Source organism: Natator depressus, chromosome 3, assembly GCF_965152275.1.
Source record: "Natator depressus isolate rNatDep1 chromosome 3, rNatDep2.hap1, whole genome shotgun sequence".
In the NCBI taxonomy this organism is placed as follows: domain Eukaryota; kingdom Metazoa; phylum Chordata; order Testudines; family Cheloniidae; genus Natator; species Natator depressus.
Genome location: NC_134236.1, coordinates 47,431,351 through 47,456,787, shown reverse-complemented (window position 1 = coordinate 47,456,787; position 25,437 = coordinate 47,431,351). Strand labels below are relative to the sequence as shown.

At 43.2% G+C, this 25,437-nt stretch overlaps 1 protein-coding gene across 3 annotated transcripts in view; it reads right to left on the bottom strand.

Annotated features, from left to right (window-relative positions):
• Nucleotides 1-25,437, bottom strand: part of LRRC1 (leucine rich repeat containing 1) — a 168,828-nt gene that overhangs the window by 48,816 nt on the left and 94,575 nt on the right. For 2 of the 3 annotated variants that reach the window (XM_074947835.1, XM_074947836.1), the window contains exons 10-13: nt 23,832-23,915; nt 13,129-13,244; nt 12,122-12,294; nt 9,204-9,340 (exon numbers count right to left, since the gene is read on the bottom strand). In XM_074947835.1, the coding sequence (XP_074803936.1) occupies nt 9,204-9,340; nt 12,122-12,294; nt 13,129-13,244; nt 23,832-23,915 (510 nt within the window). Of the gene's footprint in view, nt 1-5,452; nt 6,708-9,203; nt 9,341-12,121; nt 12,295-13,128; nt 13,245-23,831; nt 23,916-25,437 lie in introns of those variants that run through there. The other variant, XM_074947837.1, reaches the window with a different exon arrangement.

Below are 25,437 nucleotides of genomic sequence, written 5' to 3'. Positions count from 1 at the left end.
TGCTGCTTGAGGTGCAAGAGGTACTCGAGGATGGCTTGCACCGGGGTCTGGCACGGCCGCACCTGTCAGGGCTCACACCAATGCGAGAACCTTTTCCACTTGGCCACATAAGTAGCCCTGGTAGAGGGCTTCCTACTGCCAAGCAGAATCTGCTGCACAGCAAGGGAGCACTAGCTCTCCAAGGCATTTAGCCACAGAGCTTCCATGCTGTCAAGTGTAGTGATTGCAGGTTGGGGTGGAGAAGCCGCGGGCCATCCTCCGTGATGAGGTCCCGGTGTAGGGGCAGGATTACCGGGGCCTCCACCGACAGCTTTAGGAGCTTTGTGTACCAGTGATGGAGGGGCCACACCAGGGCGATGAGGACCACCACTGCCCTGTCCCTGTGTACCTTGAGCAGGACCTTGTGTACCCAGGGGAGCAGAGGAAAAGCATACATCAAGCCCCCTCCCCCCCCGGGATTGCAAGTGCGTCTGTGACTGAGCCTGGGCCGTGGCCCTGGAACTAGCAGAAGTGCGGGCACTGGGCGTTGGCCCTGGTGGCAAACAGGTCTACCCGAGGAAACCCCCACCTGCGGAAGAGCGAAAGCATGACGTCTGCTCTGAGCGTCCACTCGTGCATGCGATATGACCTGCTGAGGTAGTCCGCCAGCTCGTTTCACAGCCATGGGAGATACGACGCCTAGAGGTGAATGGCGTGGGCTATACAAAAGTCCCAGAGGAGGAGAGCCTCGTGACAGAGCAGCGAGGAACGGACCACACCCTGCTTGTTTATATAGGACATGGCAGTAGTGTTGTCTGTCAGAACTGTCACGCTGTGACCACTCAGAGTGGCGTGAAAGGTCTGGCAGGCTAGACGAACTACCCTGAGCTCCTTCACATTGATATGGAGCGACTGCTCTGCTCCGGACCACAAGTCCTGAGGTCCCCCAAGTGAGCCCCCCAACTGTGGTCTGACGCGTCCGTCACCAGCGTCAGGTCCGGTTGTGGGGAGGCAAAGGGGATGCCTTCGCAAACCACAGGCTGGGACTGCCACCACAGCAGGGAGTCCAGCACGTCTCTTGGGGCTGTCACTACCAAGTCCAGGGGGTCCCTGCCTGGGCAGTACACCCGAGCGAGCCATGCCTGTGAGTGAGTCTCAGTCTGGCATGCCTGACCACGTGCGTGCATGCTGCCATGTGGCCCAGCAGCCGCAGGCAGCACCTGGCCGTTGCCATTGGAAACTGGTGCAAGGAGGCCACCACTTGCTGGATAGCCCAGAATCAGGACACTGGAGTGCTTGCCCTGGCCTACACCACGTCCAGGACCGCCCCTATGAATTCCACTTTCTGCATGGGCATGAGAGTGAACTTGGGGACATTGACCAGGAGCCCTAGCTCACGGAACAATCTCAGGGACACCTCCACGTGGCCCCGCACTTCGGCTTCAGCTCGATCCCCCAGGAGCCAGTCATCGAGGTACGGGTAAACCCGGATCCCCTGCCTCCGTAAGAAGGCCACCACCACCGCCATGCATTTTGTGAACAACAGTGGGGCCACAGCTAGACCGAACAGGAGAATCGCAAACTGGTAATGTTCTTGGCCCACCGTGAAGCGCAGGAACCGCCGATGTGCTGGGTGGATGGCGAGATGAAAGTATGCGTCCTTCATGTCGAGGGCAGCGTACCAGCCTCCCAGATCCGGGGAAGGGATGATGGTACCCAGAGAGACCATGCGGAACCGGACCTTGACCAGGAACTTGTTGAGCCTGCGCAGGTCTAAAATGGGATGAAGGCCCCCTTTGGCCTTGGGAATGAGGAAGTACCGGAAGTAGAAACCTGTCCCACCCTCTACCACCCACGCCTCCAGCAGCGAGCGAACCTTGCTCTCTAGGAGATGCACGTGAGAGGGGTCCCTGAAGAGGGATGGGGAAGGGGGGTGGGAGGGAGAGAAGGAAGAGAATTGCAGCGAGTACCTGTTCTGTACCATGTATAAGACGCAACGGTCTGATGTAATGCTGGACCATGCTCAGGAGAAATGGGCCAGGCAGTTCAGGAAACAAGGGGACAGATCTGGTGACTGGTTTGGTATGCTGTCCTTGAGCGCACCTTCAAAAGCCTGGCTTAGTGCCCGGCTGGGATTTGTGCTGACCATGGTTCTGACCCGGAGCATTATTGTTGTTATTATTGCGCCATCGCCTGTTATCCCTGTTATCACCTACAGTAAGGTTCATGCCTGTGACGAGGCTGGTACTGGCACTGAGGCGGAGGCTGCAGCTTAAAGGGCTTCCTCTGTGTCACCAGGGTGTGCATACCCAGTGACTTAAGTGTAGCCCTTGAGTCCCTGGGGCTATGCAGCCGCACGAATGTCTGGTCCGAAAAGAGCCCAGACCCTTCAAAGGGGAGGTCCTGAAGCGTACTCTGGACCTCAGGTGGCAGGCCTGACTCCTGCAGCCACGCAGAGCGCCTCAGGACCACCCCTGATGCGATTGTTCTGGCCACCGTGTCTGCTGAATCCAGGGAGGCCTGGAGAGAGGTCTTAGCTACTGCCTTGCCCTCGTACACCAGGGCCGTAAACTCCTGTTGGGAACCTTGCGGGAGGTTGTCCTTAAACTTCCCCACCGCTGCCCAGGAGTTAAAGTTATGCCTGTTGAGGATGGCCTGCTGGTTAGCAATCCTCAACTGAAGGCCCCCTGACGAGTACACCTTTCTACCAAAAAGGTCCAGGCGTTTTGCCTCCTTGGCCTTAGGTGCCGGGGCTTGTTGACCAGGACGCTCCCTTTCGTTCACCGCCGAGACCACCAGGGAGCATGGACTTGGGTGGCTGAACAAGAATTCGTAGCCCTTTGACAGGGCAAAGTACTTGCGCTCCACACCTTTGGCCGTTGGAGCGCTGCAGGCCGGGGTCTGCCATATAGTCTTATAATTCAATTGGATGGTCTTAATGAGCGGGAGCACTATTCTAGATGGACCTTCGGGGCTCAAAATGTCCACCATGGGGTCCTCCTGCTCAACCGTCTCCTCAGCCTGCAACCCCAAGTTCTGGGTGACCCTACGCAGTAACTCCTGGCGGGCTCTGTGGTCTATGGGTGGAGGGCCAGACACCGCTGTTCCTGCCACCACCTTATCCGGGGATGACGAGGTTAGCAGCTGCTCAGCCCGCTCTGGCTGGTGGTCCTGCTCCCCTTCTCCTATGGGAGGGGCCTCTGGCTCAGGCTGGGAGACCTCGAGGCGACACCGGAGTTGGTGCTGGTCTCTCCGGTTTATCCTGGGGGGATGCTGGAGGCCTGGATACTGTAGCTTCAGTAGTTGGGCATCAGTGCAGGGAATGGGACCGCTGCAATGAGTAGCTCGCCCTGGATGGGGCCCCTTGGCACTGTTGATAGGCCCAAGGAGGCCAGAAGGGCCAATGACCTGGTGGCCCCCATTGGGGGTACCACCCCATCTGAGGGTCCTTGCTGTCCGGAGCACGGTATGAGTAACAGTAATGGCTGGAGTCAGCGCCGGACTGCAGCGAAGCTGACTGCAAAGGCCACTGTGGTGCCAATGATCTGTGCTGGCGGGAGGTCAATGAATGGCTCCTAACGGAACGGGAGTGAGACAGGTACCGATATCCCCGGGACCGGCACCGGTGTTCTTGGGACCAGGATCGGCGTCTGCGGGAGTCCTCCGGCGAGGGCCGTCTCAACTCCTCCCAGTGCCAGTCTCTAATCGGTGCTGGAGAGCGTCATGACTCTTCCGTTACTTCCTCGTGCCGACCCACTTCTGGTAACGCGACATATTCTGAGCCGTGGGTAATGGGAATCCGCAGACGCAGAGCTCGACTGGGACCAACTCCGGGAGCGATGCCGGGACGGTGTCCTCTAACGGCACACCATTGCCAGCTTACCCCTCAACGGCACCCGTGGCATGGGTGCCGGAGGATTCTCCCTATACGGGAGGGGGTTGCCGACAGCTCAATGAGGTCCTTTGCCGACTCAAAGGTACGAGGCGTGGAGGGCTGATCCATTAAATCCTCGAGCCCATCATCCGCACTGAGCTCACTTAGGCCTGGGCTCGGTGGGACTTATGGTGCTGAAGCCACAGGTGCCAGCACCGGTACAGTGGCCTTCCCACTCTTATTGGTGCTTCTATGCGGGGAACGTCCGCGCCTTCCTTTTGGCTGCGCCATGGAGGATGAGTGGTGCTGGGGCCTAGTCTGGCTCTCTGGGGCCAACAGATTTCGGTATTTAGCCGGTGCCAGGTTTCCCGATGGCTCCGGGACACTACGCACCGAGGAAGCCGGAGCCAGCATCAGGCGCTCCGGGCCTGGTGGCTGCAATGCGGCTTCCATCAACAACTGCTTTAAACAAGAGTCTCTTTCTTTCTTTGTTCTTGGCTTGAACACCTTGCAAATCTTACACTACTCAGTTTGATGTTCTTCCCCCTGGCAACGTAGACACGAGCCGTGGGGGTCACTAACTGGCATAGGCTTGCGGCATGTGGCACAAGCCTTCAACCTGTGGGCCTGGGGCGGGTGCTGGAAGCCTTCAAGCACCTAATCAGTCCAGAACAAAGGTATGCTAACTGATAACAGCTATCTATGAGAAAGGCTAAGGGATTGCTCTCATCCGAGAGAGAGGTTGTTCCAACGCTGCCACGGACAGCAAGAAAGAACTGGAGGGGGTCGGGCGGCAGGGGTATATATGCACAGCGCAGTGGCACCACTCCCGGCAGGGCCTGCTAAGGGGAAAAGTTTCCGACACTCATGCACGCGACGCGGGCTCACCTAATGTGGAAAGGACATGAACAAGCACTCGAAGAAGAATTGAAGTTTACAGTAGCCAGTTTCTTTGGCCTTCAAAATATTCTTGCTAACAATACAAACTGGACAAAGAATTTCCTCGCTGTAAGTTTCTCAGGTCTTCCTGTCAAACATTCAAACGTTTACAAGAAGGTTTAGTTCCAAATGATTATGTGCTGAGAAAGTAACAGGTTTATTTTGATCCAATTTAAGTCTGTTCATTTCAGTTATCGACTTGCATCTGAACGCATTAGGTACATTAAACCTGTGTTCTGAACCTAAAGGCTATTCAGTTGTCTACATGGGATAAGTTAGCAGTCTTGGTCCAGTTCCTAGAGGACACAGACACACAACATAGATACAATCAAAACTGACACCATTGTTTCAAGTCTCAGCAGAAGTGCCAAGAATTTAATATATATGGAGACTGAATTGGTCTGATATGTATGCCACAGTCCAGGAACATTGAGAGTGGCAACATGAGAAACCTTACAATGCAACTGTTCGTGTTGTATTTGCACTGCATTTGAGAGACTACTTTCTCCAACATATGTTAAATCTGGTACTTTCCACAGCATTACATTCAGTTTAACAGAGTTTACTTAACTTAATAAAGCCAGTGTTCACTTATTTAAGATGTAGCACAATAAAATGTACAAATAAAGTCAATTCGAATATTTATCATAGCAATTTTAATGATACAATAAAAAGCTACTGAGGCTTTCAGATTTTTATTTTATTGTGGTTTTATATGTAGATATAAAACCTGCAAAGCACTTTAAAAGAATATCACTCTTCTTGTGTCATACATAAAACTAGTTTCATACTGTGCTTCTGAAAGTCTAGTGTGCATTTTGTTCTGTTTATTTTACAAATGGCACATTCAACTTTAAAAGTGGGAGCATGAGTTTCTATTGACTGCAATCCATCGTTGCATCCAAAACAAGAGGTTTCCTTATGATTAAGTTAAAGTGTGAGTGCATTGTGTAATAAACAGTAGCAGTCTGGTCATTTAATCTCAACTCAGCATACAATAAAATAAACAGTTGTGCTTCACAAATTTGAATCCTGTGATATAAACATCAGTTTTCCTTTTTTTTTTGTAATACCCCAAAGGTTAATTACTGCTTGAAATGAACACTTCCAAACAGGCACAATTGTTTTAACCTTGCTCTGCCCAAGGCTTCTGTTTTCTTTTAAGACTGGTCTGACGTACAAGACACATTAAGGCACAAGTGGGCAGTACAAACAACAAATGAATACAACTGTCCATGAAACTCACGTTCTCTTCCACAAATACTAAAATATGTACCGATTAAGATAAATTTCTTTTTAAAAATGAAATACACCATTTTGTTATGAAACTCCTATACAAAATTTTAAAATTTACACCATCTGAGCTGCCAAAGAGTAAAAATGTATCCATTTTCCACATAAAACTACATTTCTCACCAGCATATCTAGCAACTGGGAAGAAGATACCCCAGCACTTAGGAAAAATCATATTTCCCCACATGTAAGACAAAAATATGGCACTACCTATACAGTAGTGTACTCTATTTATTAAAAACAAACTAAACTATTAAAAGTACAATATTGATTTGTAGATTATTGGTTCAATGCCTGGCTGAGATAAGGCACTTTCTTCCAGTGATCAGCACCTTCCACATACAAGGAGATGATGAATCAGGTTCTGGTTAAAAACAAAGGGGTCTGAATGACGTCCCAGAAGACGACAGGAACATTTCAACAGCAGGGGAAGACACAGGAGGTAAAACCTGGAGATGTAACTCTACACAGAAGTGGTCACTCTGTCAATGGCATTAGTGACCTCGTTTTTGTTTGAATCCAGTCCTTTAGCAGCATTCATATCATTCCGTAAATTCTCCACTGTCTTTTTCATGTTCTTTAACTCTCCAGGATGTGGAGTGGCTCGCCTTAGAAGTGTTCTCTAAAAACAAACAGTGGAGTAAACGGTTTTGCTTTTGTCTTTTTGAACCACACACACTTTCAAGGTTTTAGCATTTAATACCAAATATTAGCTATAACATGATTTTTAAAAATCATAATGTTAATTTCAAGATATGTTAATTTCATAGCTGCTTGTTGATGAAGTCAGTGAAAGAGGTCTTTTGGCGGGGGGGGGGGGGGGGGACAGACTCTGGGCACATAATTTTCCTAATCTGCCCTGTTAATTTGAAATCCACATCAAAAGAAGTTCCCAGTTGTGTGTGTGTGTGTGTGTGGGGGGGGGGGTGTCATGAAAAAACTATATGGGATTTTCAAAACCGCCGAAGTGATTTAGGAATTAATTCCATTAACCAAACAAAACAGATGCTTTTGAAAAAATCCCACAACACCTCTCTGTGATGTCTCTCTATATGGTCAAGTAAATGTTTGTGTGATGTTCTACTCTCCTTCCATCATCAAGACATGGATTAGATTATGTTTTGCCAAATAGACACTATGAACTTGGAGGGAAAGAGAGGGAACATAACAACAGTTTATTTTCAGTAATTCTGTACCATCTGCTAGAGAAGGATATGTCCTTATATTGGAATATGTGCAAGGAAAGTTGACAAAAGCTAAATGGAAAGATGATTTACTTGCATAATTTGAATAACCAGTGAATTAGCTTTTAATTTTCTTTTTAAAAAATCTATACCACATTAAGTATAACAGCATGAGTGTGTGTGCAGGTGCATATGGATATAATTTTTAAAAATAAGTGTTTTGTGTACTATTTACATTATTACAGTAGCATACGTTGGGAATTAACGACTAGCTGAATAAAACACTTTTTTGATTAGATCACAAAATGATTTACATACATATTTTTTTTCCAATATCAAAAGTGGACTGCTTCAGGGCAGTCTGTAAATCCCCAAGTAATGTCCTGCACTTGAATTTTTAATAGTGTTTCAAAGTGCCTGCTGTTCCGAGTTCATTACAAGTGGTTCAATAAGAAGAGGTAAAAGTTTTAGAGTTTAGTTAAAGATTCTTATTTCACAACTTTATATGGTTCAGTTATGAAAAGTGACACCTTATTCAAAACGCAGTTCTGCTGTGTGCTGCCCCAGTCACATATGCTGCCTTCAGTGACCAAATTTAGTTTTACTACTTTTTACTCCAGTTAGCCCTGCACAAATGACACAACTGAAGAAAAGTAAACTAGATTATATTCCCCCTTGTGTATTCACAAAAGTTGCTTACTAAGTTTCCATCAGCTACCCCTGTGGAAACCAATACGAGGCAATCACAGCTGGCACAGATGTCAGAGGGACTAATCTGATCTGCTAAACCCTTTACTCCTGGTTCTGAAAAGGACGGACCCTAGCTTGTCAGATCGCTAGTTCAGTTTACAGAGCAGGTAGTAAGGAAAAACATATCTGTATACTTGTAAAATGAGCATATTTGATATGCAAGTGATTGTTAAAAATACTGTCTGTTTCAAAGTCACTCTTCAGAATAAAGCCTAGAATACTGCTAGCATGTCTGGAGTGTTATAATTAAGATGTTCTTGAGAGAGTACAGATCTAAAAAAATCTCCAAACATGGGGATTTTCAGATTTGTGTTTTGATGCAGGCTCACTTCAAATTAGGCTGAAGGCGAAGACATCAGCATGCCTCTGAAAATGTGCACGCAAAATTGGTACTATCAGCAAGTTTTGGGAGACATTTAGAAGTCTGCGGAAAGTTCTTTTGGCGCTAAAAGTCTCAATATTTACAAGTAGTTGCTGTTAGTGAAGCAAAGCCATTACAAAAGAATGCTTTATTTCAAAGACCACCTCAAATTTTTTATTTCCAGGGAGTATGAAATGACCATTTAATGGAGGTCTCATAAGTACAGTGACAGATGCTCCCAATAGCCCTTCTTCATTTGAGTTGGAAACAGCATGCAGCAATGTGCCACATGCCACCTGATTATGGACACTATGTTGGTATCAATACATATGGTCATGAGATGAAGGAGGGGTAATGAAAATGGGGGAAAAGACAAACATGATAGTGGGGGTAGAAAACTCAATGTGGACGCATGTCGGAGTGTAATAACTCAAAGTTACTGCCTAAAGGACATAGAGTCCAAGGCTTACACCTTCCACAGAGCAGAAGAAGACCCTACTCCTATCCTGCTTTTGGAAAACTGGAAGGAACCATCCTAAAAAAATAAAGAAAAAACAGACTAAAATTTTCACAGTAAGAGAGTCTTGTTTTAGCAGAACTGAAAGTTGTATTTGATTTAAGCAGATAAACAATACCAAATTTAAAAAGCCTTTTTAAACCACTATAAAACCAATGTTTAACAGCTCTGCTATAAACGTAGAAAGTCTGCTACTACTGTTAGAAACTTGGAATGTTTAAGGCAAGATGTAGACAGCCCAAACACTTTTTACTCTTTTGCATTTTAGTCACTACATGTGTAATAGCGTATGTTTGAGAAACGTACCATTTCATTATCCTCTTCATCTTTTTCATCGTCTAAAAAGCGGATTGAACTGATTCTGTTTACTGCACGCTCATTCCAGGTTTCATCTGACATTTCAGTTACCAAGCTCTCAAATGCACCACATCGGGGCAGGTTATCTGTTATAATGGAAACAAACAAAGCTGAACCTTCTCAAGAAAGAACACGTTAACATATATTATGAGGACTTTGGGGTTTAATTAATTTCATTTTGCAGGGTTTGTTTTTAGTAATTTTTAACTTTTATGTAGATGTCCAAAAATTGGGTGGGTTTTGGGGCTCTTCGTATATAATATACATTACTAATTACATTACTTGTTACAATGTATCCTACTGTAACAAGTAACCTCTTGGTAACGTTACCTAGTGCACTTTAACTTAGTACTGTTTCAAACAGCACAACATTAAAATGCACTGGGGAACCTTTAGTGCACACCACCACCTCTATACAGGCCAGTTAATGTGCAACATGTTAGTGAATTTTAGACATCACACCCTTGTCTGCATTAGTATTCCATATAGACAAGCCCTTAAGTACAAGTAACCATTTCTGGCATTTTTCCAGTGAAACATTCATTTTTTTTGTACTGGGGGTGTTATCAGCTAAAACTGAAAAGTAGAAGCCCTAATTATTACCTACTCATCATCCCATACAAAAATTCTACTGACCACTCACTTAGTCAAGCAATTTTATTTTTGACAGAAGAGAAAGATAGCAGTTTTTTCATTATCAAGCATTCATCACGAAGGAATATGTAGAGCGTATGTGTTTGGTTAAAACTATAGTTTTGGATTAACAATCTGGCTAAGAAATGAGCCAAAAGGTTTGTAGCTAATCAACAGGCAACAATACAACATTTATCAACTCTCTGTCATTGGCTGACATGATGTCATGTTAAACAAGTGGATGAGACAGTGGCTGGTAATCCAAGAAGCTGGACCCACTACACTTATTTTGTTTACGTCAGGACTATGGTCTTGTGTGCCACCCAGTTTCCTACTGTGACAAAGTTCCTGCTCTATCTTGGTGGGTCTTGCGCTTATTGGCGGATTTGCTCGCCTTGGAGCTTCACAGCAGCCCTCAGCTTGGCTGTTTTTCTGAATTCACAGTCCAGGTCGACTCCTCCTGTGTCTGACCAGGAGTTGGGAGGATTTGGGGGGAACCCGGGCCCGCCCTCTACTCTGGGTTCCAGCCCAGGGCCCTGTGGAATGCAGCTGTCTAGAGTGCCTCCTGGAACAGCTGTGAGACAGCTACAACTCCCCGGGCTACTTCCCCATGGCCTCCTCCCAACACCTTCTTTAGCCTCACCATAGGACCTTCCTCCTGGTGTCTGATAATGCTTGTACACCTCAGTCCTCCAACAGTCCGCGTTCTCACTCTCAGCTCCTAGTGCCTCTTGCTCCCAGCTCCTCACACCACAAACTGAAGTGAGCTCCTTTTTAAAACCCAGGTGCCCTGATTAGCCTGCCTTAATTGATTCTAGCAGCTTCTTGATTGGCTGCAGGTGTTCTAATCAGCCTGTCTTAATTGTCTCCAGAAGGTTCCTGATTGTTCTGGAACCTTCCCTGTTACCTTACCCAGGGAAAAGGGACCTACTTAGCCTGGGGCTAATATGCACTTCTATTACTCTCCTATAGCCATCTGGTCCGACCCTATCACACTACCTATCAGTGACACCTCCCCCATCACACTACCTATCAGTGACACTTTCCCCCCCGCCCCCCAAGAGTAGCATGCCTAAACCCCCTTCTCTAACCAGGCTATCTAGGTTCCACTCTTGCCACCCCCAAGTTTTCAAAAATCAGCCAGGTTCTCAAATATCATGACATGGCTTTTTTTGAAAATCATGATTTTTAAGCCAAACAAATAAAATCTTCATGCTTTTTATTTGCCTTCTGGTTTGAGATTTTAGGATTCAGATTTTCAATCTTTGTCTCTGCAACTATGGGCACTAAAGGGTTAGGGGTTTTTTTTGGTTTTTGTTTTTAAATTAAATAGATTCTCATGTAATCCACATGCCTCTTGGAGTTGGCCTTTAAGACAGACACCAAATATAGAGAACCACAATAAAATTGTGAGAACCGACAACACTGAGCAATCACCACAGTATCTGAGTACCAATAAATAGCTGTTACTTTTATGGGCATATCTGACCCTTCAGATATTGGGTTGCCACAGAAGTTCTAAAGACTCAACTGAGCCCCGAAGGGACTAGTTACACATGAGGGAACAAAGTGAAAAAGAGTTCGCAATTTAACTGACCCCACCAATCCCTCACCTATTCTTTTAACACTGAAATACAAAGTTACTGCACAGTATTTACATTTGAGAGAAAGCCTGTTGACCCCTTTTTGACAGAATGGTGACATGCTAGGGATGATAATGCCTATTTTTTATGACATCTGCTATTAACTCACCTGGATTTTTCGAGTCAAAACTCAATCTTCAGCTTCCAACTCTGTTCCATAGCCACATACACAAGTTTGAAAAACATATATCCACTTTGTACACATGTGCTTCACTACCGAGCTCTCATGGATTTGGGGGGTAACAAGATAATTATGCTTGCTTACTTTGTATTTTCGTTAAATAAATTCACACTTATATAACTGATGTAGAGGAGAGGTAAATCAATTTACTTATCAACTTACCCACTGGAGTTAAAATCTTTTGAGACAGTGAATAGTGAAAGGCAGAAGAGAAGCTCTTTAAAGGTGAACAACGAAAATGTTATCCGTTACCAAATATTAACGGTTTTTGTTATGTTTTTTTAAACAAAAGCTAAATAAACTAAAGATAAACTAAAGCTTTTTGTACAATGCTGGGGGGAAGATACCAGACAGATTTTTAAGATGACAGTTCTGCTGTATGTGGAAATGATTTTCAAAGCATACCATACCTTGGCAACTGGGCTCAGAAGGCATTTGAGGAAGTAAAACACATGTTAAAATTTTCTCTCCTGTTTCAGGGTCTGTGTCAGTCTGGAACATCAGCAAAGGTTGGGACTGGTTATCAGACAACCACAAAGCCTTCAGCTTCAAGGAAGTCAGTGACAGAGGAAGATGTATCAGCCTAATTTAAAAAGAAATGGGAAGTCTGAAATTTCAGGCCAGTTTCTAAGAGACTTAATAAATCAACCTGCCCAATTGGGCAGCGAACCAGTTGCACACCTGCATATGGTTTGATTTCAAGTAAAAATAAAGATGACTCAACGAACTGGCTAACCATCTCACTTTATACCTTGTGCCCGGCCTGTTCTACTCAGCTGTTTCTCGTTATGCTTAGATGTAATTTGGAGCAGGGAATGTCTTTTCATTGTGTGTGTACAGTGCTGACCACAATGGGGCCCTGGTTCAGGCCTCTACTTGTGCAACAATATAAACAACAAATAAATGAATCCAAAACACCACTGCATGACATGAGATCTGTAAGCCCAGTTTTTATGCTGATAAAAAAAGCATAACTTCTGTTGTTTTAACATTTATATGATTAACCTGATTGTCAAAATTCCCGTTTAGAAGGATCAGCTGGCATTAATGCATCAATTCACCAGACTTCACCTGAAGCCAAGATCTGTTTGTTTTACTTTAAAGTCAGAAGTACATGAAGTGAAAAAAAGTTAGGAGACTTTTCTGTTCCTGGCTGAAGAAAACCTGAAAGTCATGATTGGAATCCTATATTTTTATGTGCATTTGTCACAAAGGTAGTTTTGACACACATACGTATTGGCAGGGTTTGGAATTACATTTGGCCAGAGAGCAGGAACATATTGCCAATTTCAAAGTATTGTGAAATTCGAGTATAAGCTTTTTTTGCTGCTTCATTCTAAGACATCAAATCTACATGTCTTGACTGAATATGAAGCAAAACCAGCATGGTAACAGGACACTATAAAATCTCTCTCACCTGTTTCCAGCTACATCCAGGACATGCAGTTCAGTGGCTTGTGAAATCTCAGAGGGAATTCGAGATAATCTGTTGTCACGCACAGAAAAGACATTAAGACTGCAGCACCCCCCAATCTATATTAAAAAGAGAGGAAAACTATTTTTGTTGCAGAACCATATTGTAAGAAAAGCATGTCACATAGATTGCACAAGATGTCACAGCACATTCAAATTATAATGGCTTCAAGTCACAGACTGCAAATTAATAATATTAATGAGATAACAGATCTCTAGACAGTCTCTTTTAGTACTTTCATGAACAATAAGCTTGTAAAACTATAAAGTTCATTATTTAGAAACAAAGAGGTCAAGATTCTGCCTCACCTGTTCCTGCTTTCTACTGCACAACCAATTATCTCAGCTGCACAGGTCATCTGTATGCATCTCCCAGCAAATGTTAGTTTTTACCCCTCAACTTTTTCTAACCTTATATTTCAGTGTTAACATTCTTGGATCGTTTTTGTACCTCACCAAGCACAACAGAGCTCTGGGCAATATAAAATGTTAAATAAGCCAGTCAGCTCTTAACATTTGTTGAGATTGCGGTCACTAGAGTCAGCAACTAGCAACAGTGTGAGACAAAGTAATAAACATCTTACAAATAAATGTCTTTGGTATAGCTCAAACAGTGACACCATTGTTTTATTAGAAGTTTCCAAAACTCATCCCTTCTTTCCCATACAAGCTGCCCAATATACTCTAATATCCTCTGCCTCCAGCCTTTTTCCAAATGTGATCATTTAACTCTCTCCATCCTGCCAACTAAGCTTACCTCATCCACAGCACTCCACATGGGCAATATATCCTCTGTTCATCACAGATACAAGTTTCTACACCCGGACTTTGATGCAAAATATATTTTCACATAAAATACATAGTTAAAAATAGCATTAAATTGGCAAAATCCAGCTTCAGTGACCTTTGCTCTGGATGGCAATTACTGATAACAAGAGTACTGAGGTTATTGAATTCACCCAGCAGAAAGCTTCTTCAAGCAATTCACTGGTTGTTTTCCTTCAGATGAGAACCTTACTTACCTTGGGTCTGCTAATCTTATATATGTTCAAAAAAAAAAAAAAAAAAGAACAAAAATCCCTCTTACTTAAAAGTATATTTCTTTCCCCTTAATCCATGTATTAGGCCAAAATATCAGAAGCCTTTTGAAACTTTCAGATCAAGTTGATTTAAAACCTGACTGCATTAGTAAAAGCAGAAGCTACGGATGTGGATTCTAGTCTAAAAAGTAAGACTCTTTCTACACATATATACACACACAATTTAAGTAGTTTAATAATATTTTATTATTCAATTAATTAATATTCTCTCTCTCAAGAGAACCAATATATAATTGATATTATCCAGGATGCCTCCTCTTTGGCAGCTTTCTCTCCAACATGAAATGTTTTCTATCGTCAGCAACACCACCAATGTCACTCTCTTGCTAAAACAGTAGGCTCCTTTGTAAAGCAATATGGTTCTTTCATTACAAACAACATTCAAAGCTCTTAAAATCCTTGATTACGGATCCTCAAATTACTTGTGGTAGTACCAACTAGCTGTCAGAGCAAGCTCTACCTTGGCCAAAGCTAGAAATTAATAATCAAAAATCCATCTAAAATTAAGCTGTGTGTTGTCTTCAAACAAAATAATATGTTTTGATCATATGCATTTAACCCACTACTCCCTTTCTTCTGGGTTAATAAAGGTTTTAACATATTGGATTAAAAAACCCTAACCAAAACAAAAACCATCCACCACCTTCATCTACATTTACATATATTTTCACGGACGAATGCAGTATTTAACTATACTAGAAATTGGCATTGAAAGCATAAGCAAAAATTTTAAAATTACAATTCTTCTGCTAATTACTTTATTTCACCACCTATTTGCAGCATCACGTGACCACTCACTCAAATTGTTAATTACGTTGTCTTGACAAATTCACAGCATTTGAGGTGCCATCTTAAAAAAAAATCAAATCTATTCAGTGTCTAATTGGTGCATCTAATATGAGGAGCTGTGAGGACAACAGCTACAGTTAGTGAATGTTAGATGAGCTGGCAAGTGATGACTCACCATACACAAAGTGTTTGTTTTTCTATGAATGAAGTTTGAGTAATTCAATCTTGGGAGCATGAGGATCTGAACAATTTTGCCAGACAAACAGAAAAAGCCATGCAGCCCTGTTGGGATACCCCACTAAGCTGGAAATTTCTAAACTTTGACAATGAAAAATGCGCAGTGGAGCCAGCTGGTTTGAGTCATCATGCATTTAAAGCACTTAAATGAGAGATAATAGAGCAACTGTGGACTGAATAATATTTAAAAGGTTACAAGTTTACCTGACTCAATTTTCCAAGCAGCTAACAATTAAGAAAACACAAGAGACATTCATTTGATTTATTCTTCATCATCTGTACTGGATGGACCATACTATGCTAAAAATGGAGATAAAACATAAATCCCATCTCCCCTAAAGAGCTGCCAAAATTCACATGTGGTTGCTGCTGCCTCAATTACTTTAACATGAACAATTCATCAGAACGTAGTCTAATAATAAACTCACAAGTCCAGACCATTTGTATTTCAAAAGAAAAAATTACACAGACAAAATACTGGAAGCTGTTTATGAAACAATGTTCTTCCATGGGGGAGACAGCATATATTGAGCAATTAACGTTAAGGGAAAACTTTATGACAGGATAAATGAATCATTTGGAAGATAAGCATTTGCTACTATTTCAAGAAAAGAATGCATCCACCCAGCATTGTAGGAAGACACCAGGACCGAAACACAAAAGCCACTGAGGTAGACTGCATGTACTAAATAGCATATTGAAAGAAAAATATGTCACTGTGACCACTATGAAGTAATGCAATACCAGAACACTGTACTTTACTTGGCTGCACGTCATTAATTGACAAAGAGCCAGGGACTCAGGCCATGCTTTTGTTGGTTTGGCAACATCTATTATGCACAATTTCAAACACATATTCAAACCATTACATGTATACTAAACATACAACAGTTCAGCCCTCATTCCACAAAACGTTTAAGCACATACTTAACTTTAAATATGGACTTCATTGATTTTAATGGGCCTACTCATCCGAGGAAAGTGCACGCTTCATAGCCCTGTTGAATTGGGGCTGCTTAAAGTGAGGACATTTTTTAAACTGTCTTTACTAAACTATATGCCATGGAAAGTGCTGATACACAACCAATTTCAAAGTATAGTCTACACACAACTAAACATAACATAAGAAAATATATCTTAGTACTATACAAAAACAAGTTTCTAGGTCTGTTACAACAGCCTTGCATAACAGCCATGTTATATCACTTGTCTGTTTTCCTTTAAAAATTAAAAAAAAAAAAAAAAAAAAAAAAAAAAAAACAAATAAAATCAACCCAGCTGGTCAGATGGCAATTTGTAAGGTTGAATTACATATGTTTAAAATAAGATATCATAGCCCTACAATTGATAGTTATGCAGTCTACATCTGATAATTGAAAGAAAATTAAGTGTTTAGGATTTAGAAAAATTACATACAAATCATGCACATGCTTATTATTTACATTACAATGCAAGTGTTCTCGAAAATACACTTCATTGGATAACATGGAAACTCCTCCCTTGGCTTTTTTGGTACAATTTTTTGGTTTTCCTAAGTCTGGCTGCTCTTCCAGCAGTGACTGCTCTTCCCTTATCTCACTGTGGATGACCTTTAAACCTCAGACATGGGTGATTCTTTCTACTTCCATGGTTTCAGCTCGCATCTCTATGCGGATAATTCAGCTCAGCCCACCACTGATCTTTCCATCTCTGCCAAACTGCACATTGCCATTTCTCTCCAATGTCTTCTACCAGATATTTCACCATTAATTAAAAGTGTAACATGATTGAAGAAAAGCTCTATCTTTTCACACAAAATTCTCCCACTCTTCCTCCTTTCCCGGTCGGTCAATACCACCATCCTTCACCTCACAACTTGGGGATCACCATCTGCAACTCTTATCTCGTTCTCAACATATGTCCATGTCTTGCCATGTCCTCCTCCACAATAACGTTCTCTCACCCATGCCCTGATTATTTCCAGTCTTGATTCTTGCAGCCTCTCACTTTCTTGATAACCATGACACCCACTACCTATCCATCCCAAATACAGCCACACCACTTCCTCTTTTGACTTTTCATGTCTCCAGTGGCTCTCCCATAACCTATTGCATCATGGACTCTGATTTTATCCTTTAAGGCCCTGCATCACTCACCGTTTCTTGTTCATTTACTGAATCTTTTTTTGTGCTACTCCTCTGCAAATTTTGCAAACCTCAAGGCTCCATTTGTTTGCTTCTTCTCCTCCCCACTCCTCCCTGGCAACTTAGTATGCCCTTCTTGAACTGGTCTGCAAAGCCAGTACCCTCTCCTCATTTAAATCCTTCCTGGAGGCTCACTTCTTTTCTTTTGAACAATACAGCAGGAGTAAATTATAGTCATATCAGTTGGGACAATTTAAAAAGAGATGGAAATAACATGACATGGTTCTTACGACCTTTGTTACTTTGCTTGAATGCTGTATCCTTCATCCTAGTCAGTGTATTGTCTCTAAATGACTGTAAACTCTTTGAGGTAGTGCTGCAGTATCTACTGAATCTTTTAAAGGAACCAAGGATATCTGCTAGTTGCTTGGTTTCAGAGTAGCAGCTGTGTTAGTCTGTATTCGCAAAAAGAAAAGGAGTACTTGTGGCACCTTAGAGACTAACAAATTTATTTGAGCATAAGCTTTCGTGAGCTACAGCTCACTTCATCGGATGCATTCAGTGGAAAATACAGTGAGGAGAGTTATATACACACAGAACATGAAACAATGGGTGTTACCATACACATTGTAAGGAGAGTGGGCTATTACCAGCAGGAGAGCGGCGGGGGGAAAGAAAACCTTTTGCAGCGATAATCAAGGTGGGCCATTTCCAGCAGTTAACAAGAACGTCTGAGGAACAGTGGGGGTGGGGGGATAAACATGGGGAAATAGTTTTACTTTGTGTAATGACCCATCCACTCCCAGTCTCTACTCAAGCCTAAGTTAATTGTATCCAGTTTGCAAATTCATTCCAATTCAGCAGTCTCTCATTGGAGTCTGTTTTTGAAGTCTTTTTGTTGTAATAGTGCGACTTTTAGGTCAGAGATCGAGTGATCAGAGAGACTGAAGTGTTCTCTGACTGGTTTATGAATGTTATAATTCTTGACATCTGATTTGTGTCCATTTATTCTTTTATGTAGAGACTGTCCAGTCTGACCAATGTACATGGCAGAGGGGCATTGCTGGCACATGATGGCATATATCACATTGGTAGATGTGCAGGTGAACGAGCCTCTGATAGTGTGGCTGATGTGATTAGGCCCTATGATGGTGTCCCCTGAATAGATATGTGGGCACAGTTGGCAACGGGCTTTGTTGCAAGGATAGGTTCCTGGGTTAGTGGTTCTGTGGTGTGGTGTGTGGTTGCTGGTGAGTATTTGCTTCAGGTTGGGGGGCTGTCTGTAGGCAAGGACTGGCCTGTCTCCCAAGATTTGTGAGAGTGTTGGGTCATCCTTCAGGATAGGTTGTAGATCCTTGATGATGCATTGGAGAGGTTTTAGTTGGGGGCTGAAGGTGATGGCTAGTGGCGTTCTGTTATTTTCTTTGTTGGGCCTGTCCTGTAGTAGGTAACTTCTGGGTACTCTTCTGGCTCTGTCAATCTGTTTCTTCACTTCCGCAGGTGGGTATTGTAGTTGTAAGAATGCTTGATAGAGATCTTGTAGGTGTTTGTCTCTGTCTGAGGGGTTGGAGCAAATGCGGTTGTATCGTAGAGCTTGGCTGTAGACGATGGATCGTGTGGTGTGGTCTGGGTGAAAGCTGGAGGCATGTAGGTAGGAATAGCGGCCAGTAGGTTTCTGGTATAGGGTGGTGTTTATGTGACCATTGCTTATTAGCACCGTAGTGTCCAGTAAGTGGACCTCTTGTGTGGACTGGTCCAGGCTGAGGTTGATGGTGGGATGGAAATTCCAGAAATCATGGTGGAATTCCTCAAGGGCTTCTTTTCCATGGGTCCAGATGATGAAGATGTCATCAGTGTAGCACAAGTAGAGTAGGGGCATTAGGGGATGAGAGCTGAGGAAGCGTTGTTTTAAGTCAGCTATAAAAATGTTGGCATACTGTGGGGCCATGCGGGTACCCATAGCAGTGCCGCTGGTTTAAGGGCAGCATGGCCTCGAGTGCTGCCATGGCTGGGAAAGTGGAGTGAGCTGAAGAGCAGTGCAAGAGGAAAAGGTGGGCTTCAACTGCAGATTCTGACAAGTCATGTAGAGGGAGTCCTGGCTTCAGCTGCCCCAAATTCAGTTTCTCTCAAGGTGGCTGTGGCTGAAGGGTTAAACTCTACAATTCCAGTTTATGAAATTAAGAAACAATTGAAACAGAATGATGTAAAACTAAAGGCCTTAAAGTAAACACATAACTGTTACCCAAACGAATCCACAGATTCACACCGGAGGTTTTACTTGTTTTGTTATTATTACAGTTGTCTGGAAAATAGGAATCCCTTCCCACAAAAAAATTTATGTTTTTGGAACAAATTTTAATCCCAAACTGGGAAGGAAAAGTCAAAACTGAGAAATATTTCAAGGGAAGAGATTTTTAAAAAACAAACAAAACAAACAAAAAAAGCTATTTTGGGAGACTCTGAACAGCATTTTCCAGCTTCCCAGTGAAACTGACATAAGCCTTCCAGCCTGGCTGTCTGAGAGTTCAGTGCACACAGCAGCTGGATGGCTGGGGGAAGGCAGAAAGAGAAACTAACAAGAGCCTTCAAAAGTGGACAACAGGGAAACTGTTATTTTGATTTCTCTCCTCAAGGGAAAACTGAAGTTTTCCCAGGAAAAATATTGATTTTGCAAAATGGATATTTTCAGTCAGACAATCATTCCAACAAAATTTTTTTGACCAGCTCTACTTATTATGCCAGGTAGTTCTCTGTGTCAGATTTCTGCAGATGATGTAGGCTCATTAATGAGCACGTAATTACACAATTTAGGATACTTTAAAGTATCCTAAACAGGTGGTTCAGCACACTAGTTTCGCTCATGTTCTAACCGCAGGATGGGATTTAAGATTAGAGGAAGTCACCGAACAGGTCTTTCAAGTTTAAAGGAATAAACAATTTGTGATCATGAACAAGTTTAAACACATTCAGCTCTTCCTGAAGTCAGAGTTTTGCCACTAGCTTCAATGAGAGCAGAATCATCTTCAAAATACAAATATTGAATACATAACTTGTCAAGCGACTGGAGTATCTGGCAGCCATTCAGTCGTTAACATTTTCACATTATGAATTGCCATCAGGTTCAGAAGAACCTTTGAACCAGAAAGCATCTAAGGAATTATGATGCTAAAGGTTCAGAATAATCTTGAACCATACCATAATTATGTAATAAGGTGTCAATGTCACCTTACTGCAGTAGGGAAAGACTGGTTTTACAAGTGTGTATAGGTATAAGTACATAAATACTTGTTTCACAGGTTTACCCAAACCCCACGCCTAAAATAAAGTTTTATTCATACAATTCATAGTTCTGTCAGAGCACTATATTTCATTAAAACAGACAAACAATTTCTGATATCACAGGTACAAGTTATATCTCTGCTGCAGGGAGACATTCTAGTGGGCCGGAAGGGGAAGAACACATGTGTGTTTAGCAGCTCACACTTGACTATTGACATTTAGAGGTCAGAGACCACCATCTTCCCAATGCCATCCCGACAGCCATCTTGAGTTCAATACAAAGAGGGACCAAGTCACCAATGGCAGTTTTTTAAGTGAACTTTCAGACCTCCTTGCTTAACTTCTGTATCAAAATCAGCTTGAGATGAGAATAAATGGGAAAGTGGTAATGAACACAGTACAATCTCACTATTAAGTAGTCACAAGCAGGGTTCTTCCCTTCTCTTACCAACAAGAGTGAATGAAAAGGTCTTCAATATTTGTAACACTGTTTTGTTCAGTAGGGAAATGGACACAATCTCCAGCAAAAGACCAAGCAAATCTCCTCCATGATGAGATTCATCACTGGAGTCATGATCAACACTATCAGTATCCTTGAAGACACTCCTGAGCCTGGGTTGTTTGCATGGCCCACACTGCATGTGCCATACCACCTACGAGGCTGGTCAGACTCCTTTTTTCTTTTAGAATTGTAGAACATATGAATCTCCATTCATTCCCCTCCCCACCCCCCATCCACTTTAACATCATGAATTTGTGCCACAAATAAGAAAAAAAAAACTTACGTTTTGCTTAAAGCTAGTGTTTGTGGTTAAGATGGGTACTATACTAAGGGAACTGAACTGTTAATTATCCCAAGCACACACAGCATAAGCAGCACAGCAAGCTTCTCCACATGACCCCACGAGTGTTCCTAAGTCTTTTTTGGGCGGAGCAGAATCCAAAAAGGCATTCGTGTTGGCCTGTCTAAGCACAAAGAACTGAGACAGTCACAGATGCTAATTCACAGCAGTTAGGCTGTGGTTTCTGTGACATGTTATTTATGAAAGCAAGTGAAGCAAATGCAGAGGCTACCACGTGGATCCAAGAGTGTAATTTATTTTCCATTTGCTACCATTACCAACTCTGAATTCAAACCACTGACTTTGAGGTGAAAGGCTATAATAGCAATGTGTAACAGAAAGTAACAGACTGCATTTCCTGAAGTTTCAAGGGCTAGCAAATCATGCACAAAGCAAATGCACTTAAGCAGAGTTAGTGTTCCAGAGCATTTTGTTAGTGGTGAAGACATAGATATAGGATTAAAGCTTATCGTTCTGATTATAGCGAGCACTAAAAACACACAAAAAACCTCGGAAATCTTTAGATAAAAAGCTAATTAAGTGCACACTGCTTTGTAAAGGTGACTATTAAGGGGTTACACATTTTGTAGCTTCTGTAGGCTGAATGCACTGTGCACCCCAAGGTCTCATTTCCTTCCTCCATCCCCACCCCTGTTCCCTGCATGCCACCCTCCCATCCCCCTCTATTTCAGGGACTCCCAGCAACTCCTTCCACTCCCATCCTGTCTGCCACTGCCAGGGGGCTGTGTATGCCCCATTCTCCCCCCCAGGCAGAGGCACAGTATGGCCCACCCATGACATTCATCCCTTCCCTCCTTGCCCTCCCTAATGGCATTTCCTACTATGCCCAGATCTCTGTGTGGCTCCCTCATTCCCCCTAGCCAGGTCTAGCTTGTCTCACCCCACTCCAGGGTCTGTGGTCCCCCCTTTTCCACTCACCATCTCGGTTTCCCCTGATTCCACACCCACATGCTCAGTTTCCTTCCCACCCCAGGGCCCTGGCTTCCCTCATCACCACTACTCCCATCTTATAGGTTCCTGATTTGGCCCCCATCCACCCACTTCCTTCAGCCCCATTACCAAATTCACTTCCCCTCCCACACTTATCTCACAATCCCTGCCTGCCCCCGCAACTCTTTTTCCAGGTTCCTACTTCTCCCCCTGCCCCAACTTCCCTATCCACCCCAGGTCTCTGTTTCCATCACCACCACAGTCCCACCCTGGCTGCTTCCCATGACCCCACTCCAGGTTGCTCTTCCCCTCTGCAGGTCCTTACTCCTCCCCTCTCCTTCCCCCAACAAACTCTCCCTGTAAGGCTCTTATTTCTGCGAGTTCAGACTACAATCTCCCCCTACAGCAAGCTTAGCTGTTACCTCTAATAGGGGTAGGCAGCAGCAGGGGGTAGCAAAGAGGAATTAACACACTGAATCAGTAGCACAGATGGCATTAGAATTCAGGCCACTTAACTCTCTGTCCCATGCTTTAATCACATCACACTGGCACTCTCTATTATACTCCCTGCCAACCCCAGCAATACCAACCTTTCCAGGTTTTACTGATGAGCTAGACCAACTTCTCAGACCACCATTACATTTAATCCTATTCTATCTTTGTTTCGCTTCATACACTGCTTAAGTTGAGCACGAAGCCCCAGTGATCACAGCTATAAAACTAGGGTATCACTAAGCTTAGTATTACACAAATCAATGCTTTAGGTCTGGCTGTTTGATGACCCAAGCAGCCTGTAGAGACTTTCATAAAACAAAGATCCCAAAATTGCAGAACCCCAAATAATTTCTTCTCTCTCTCTCATATTAAAAAAAAACAAAAAAACCCACCACCCATGCGCTTTCCAACCACAACTTTAAAGATCAGAATTTCTTGTGGTATCGTCATTCTACCTGCAGAAAAAATTACACCTTGGTTTAAGTGCACTGAGTTATAAGCAGACCTTAAAAACCTGTCTTCAAGTAGTGGTGGGTCTGACACGTACAATCAGATAGTTTCTAAGAAACTATTTAGGTCTTGGACCTCTTGTTCCATTACACCAGCCACTCACTAGCAGCCAAACCACCTCTACTTTTGTCCAGCCTCTGCAATCCTATAGACAAAGCCTTGGTCATAGCCTGTTAGGTAGGAATATTTTCTAGTAATTTACGTAGAACAAAAGCTGCTTACTACTTCCTACAAGCACTGATATTCACCATTTTTATTTGTAACAGACTATCTATAATAATGCATATCTATAATCATAATGGTTGACTGCACACAACATACCTCTTTGGGCAAAGATATTAATTTGTTTCTGTCGACATTCAAATTGTTCAGCTTCTTTAGTTTTCCAATGCTCTTCGGCAATTTCTGTTTCAATAGAAAGTGACACGTGAACAAGCTTTCTATTATCACAATGTCAAACAAAACTTTACCTCACTTTGAATAGAATCTAGGAGACAGAGCCCTTTTTGTAATAAAAAAGTTTACAAATAAGGGACTAATTCTATTCATAGTCACAACTGTGCAACTCCACTGATTTCAGTGGGGTTCCAGAGTTGTAACTGAGGCAGAATTGGCCTGTTTGTTTCAGCTTTTAACCAAACTGCACTCCTTACTTTATCTTTGTACTAAAATGACCATATACACAAGGTAGAAGATACATTATTTAAGTGTCCTTTTGAAGGCAGTTTTGAAGAAGTGGAAAAACAAATAAGTTCCCGCTGTAACTAAGGGATTGTCTACACCACGCAGCTTTTAGCGACAAGGCTGTGTCGACACAGCCTTGTTGCTAAAAGTCAGTGTGTGTAAACACCCTTTGTCAGCACTTTTGCCAACAAAATACTTCAAGCCCCGCAAGCGGCTTTAGCTTTCTCGGCAGGAGAGCGCTCCTGCTGACAAAGCCACGTTCACACTGCCACTTGTGTCGGCAAAACTTTTGCCTTTTGTGGGTGGGCTTTTTTAAGTACCTGTGAAAGACAAATTTGTGTCAACAACTTTGCAGTGTAGACACACCCTAAAACCTCAGATTTTATTTTCATTCAACACGTGTAGCATTAAATCACTGGCTGAAACAACTGATTAACACAGCAGGGAGCGACACAAAGAGCAACCACATAGCAGTGGGGCCTGCAATTTGACTCCACCATTATTTATCAAGATATGCACAGCACTAGTTGGCATCAAAGGGGAGCTTTGTCTACACAGGGAGCTATTCCCAATTTAAATTCATGTGTGGATGCTCTACTCTGAAATAAGAGCATCAACACACCAAATTGAATCAGGAAGTTAATTCATTTTAAATTCATACTCCATCTTATTCCTACACAATGTTCATGTGTAGACAAACCCAAAGTAAAAGCTTCCTACACAACAGGCTCTCCAATTCTCTTATTAGTCATGGAAGACTTTAAAATGAATATGTACGTGAACAAATCTTCCCTTCATGTCAAGTCAGATCCTTCAGCGGTTAGAGGTAAAAGACAAAGGAATCTGTTTAGCTAGATACAGTATAAACTTTGACTGCCACTTTCAGACATCATCTACTTCCCCTGTATGAGACTGTAGCGGGGTGGCTACCCTGCTCCTAAAATAGAAGGGGTTAAAAGCAGCCCCGGAGAAGGCTGTGGCTGGGGATGGCTGATTGGGGAAACCGCCGCAGCTGGGCCATGCCCCAATCAGGCCCCAGCTGGCCTGTATAAAAAGGCTGTGAGCCAGAGGCCCAAGGAGTCTCTCTCAGGCTGGGAGAGAGCAGGGCCTGGCTGCCTGCCTGACAGGGTACTGGGAGTGAAGGAGGGCTGGGGAAGGAGCAGGTTGAGCAGGGCGCTCCAGGCTGGCAACTCCCCAGGCTGTAGGGCCTGGTCTAAGGCCCACAGAGGTACTGGGAGGAAGA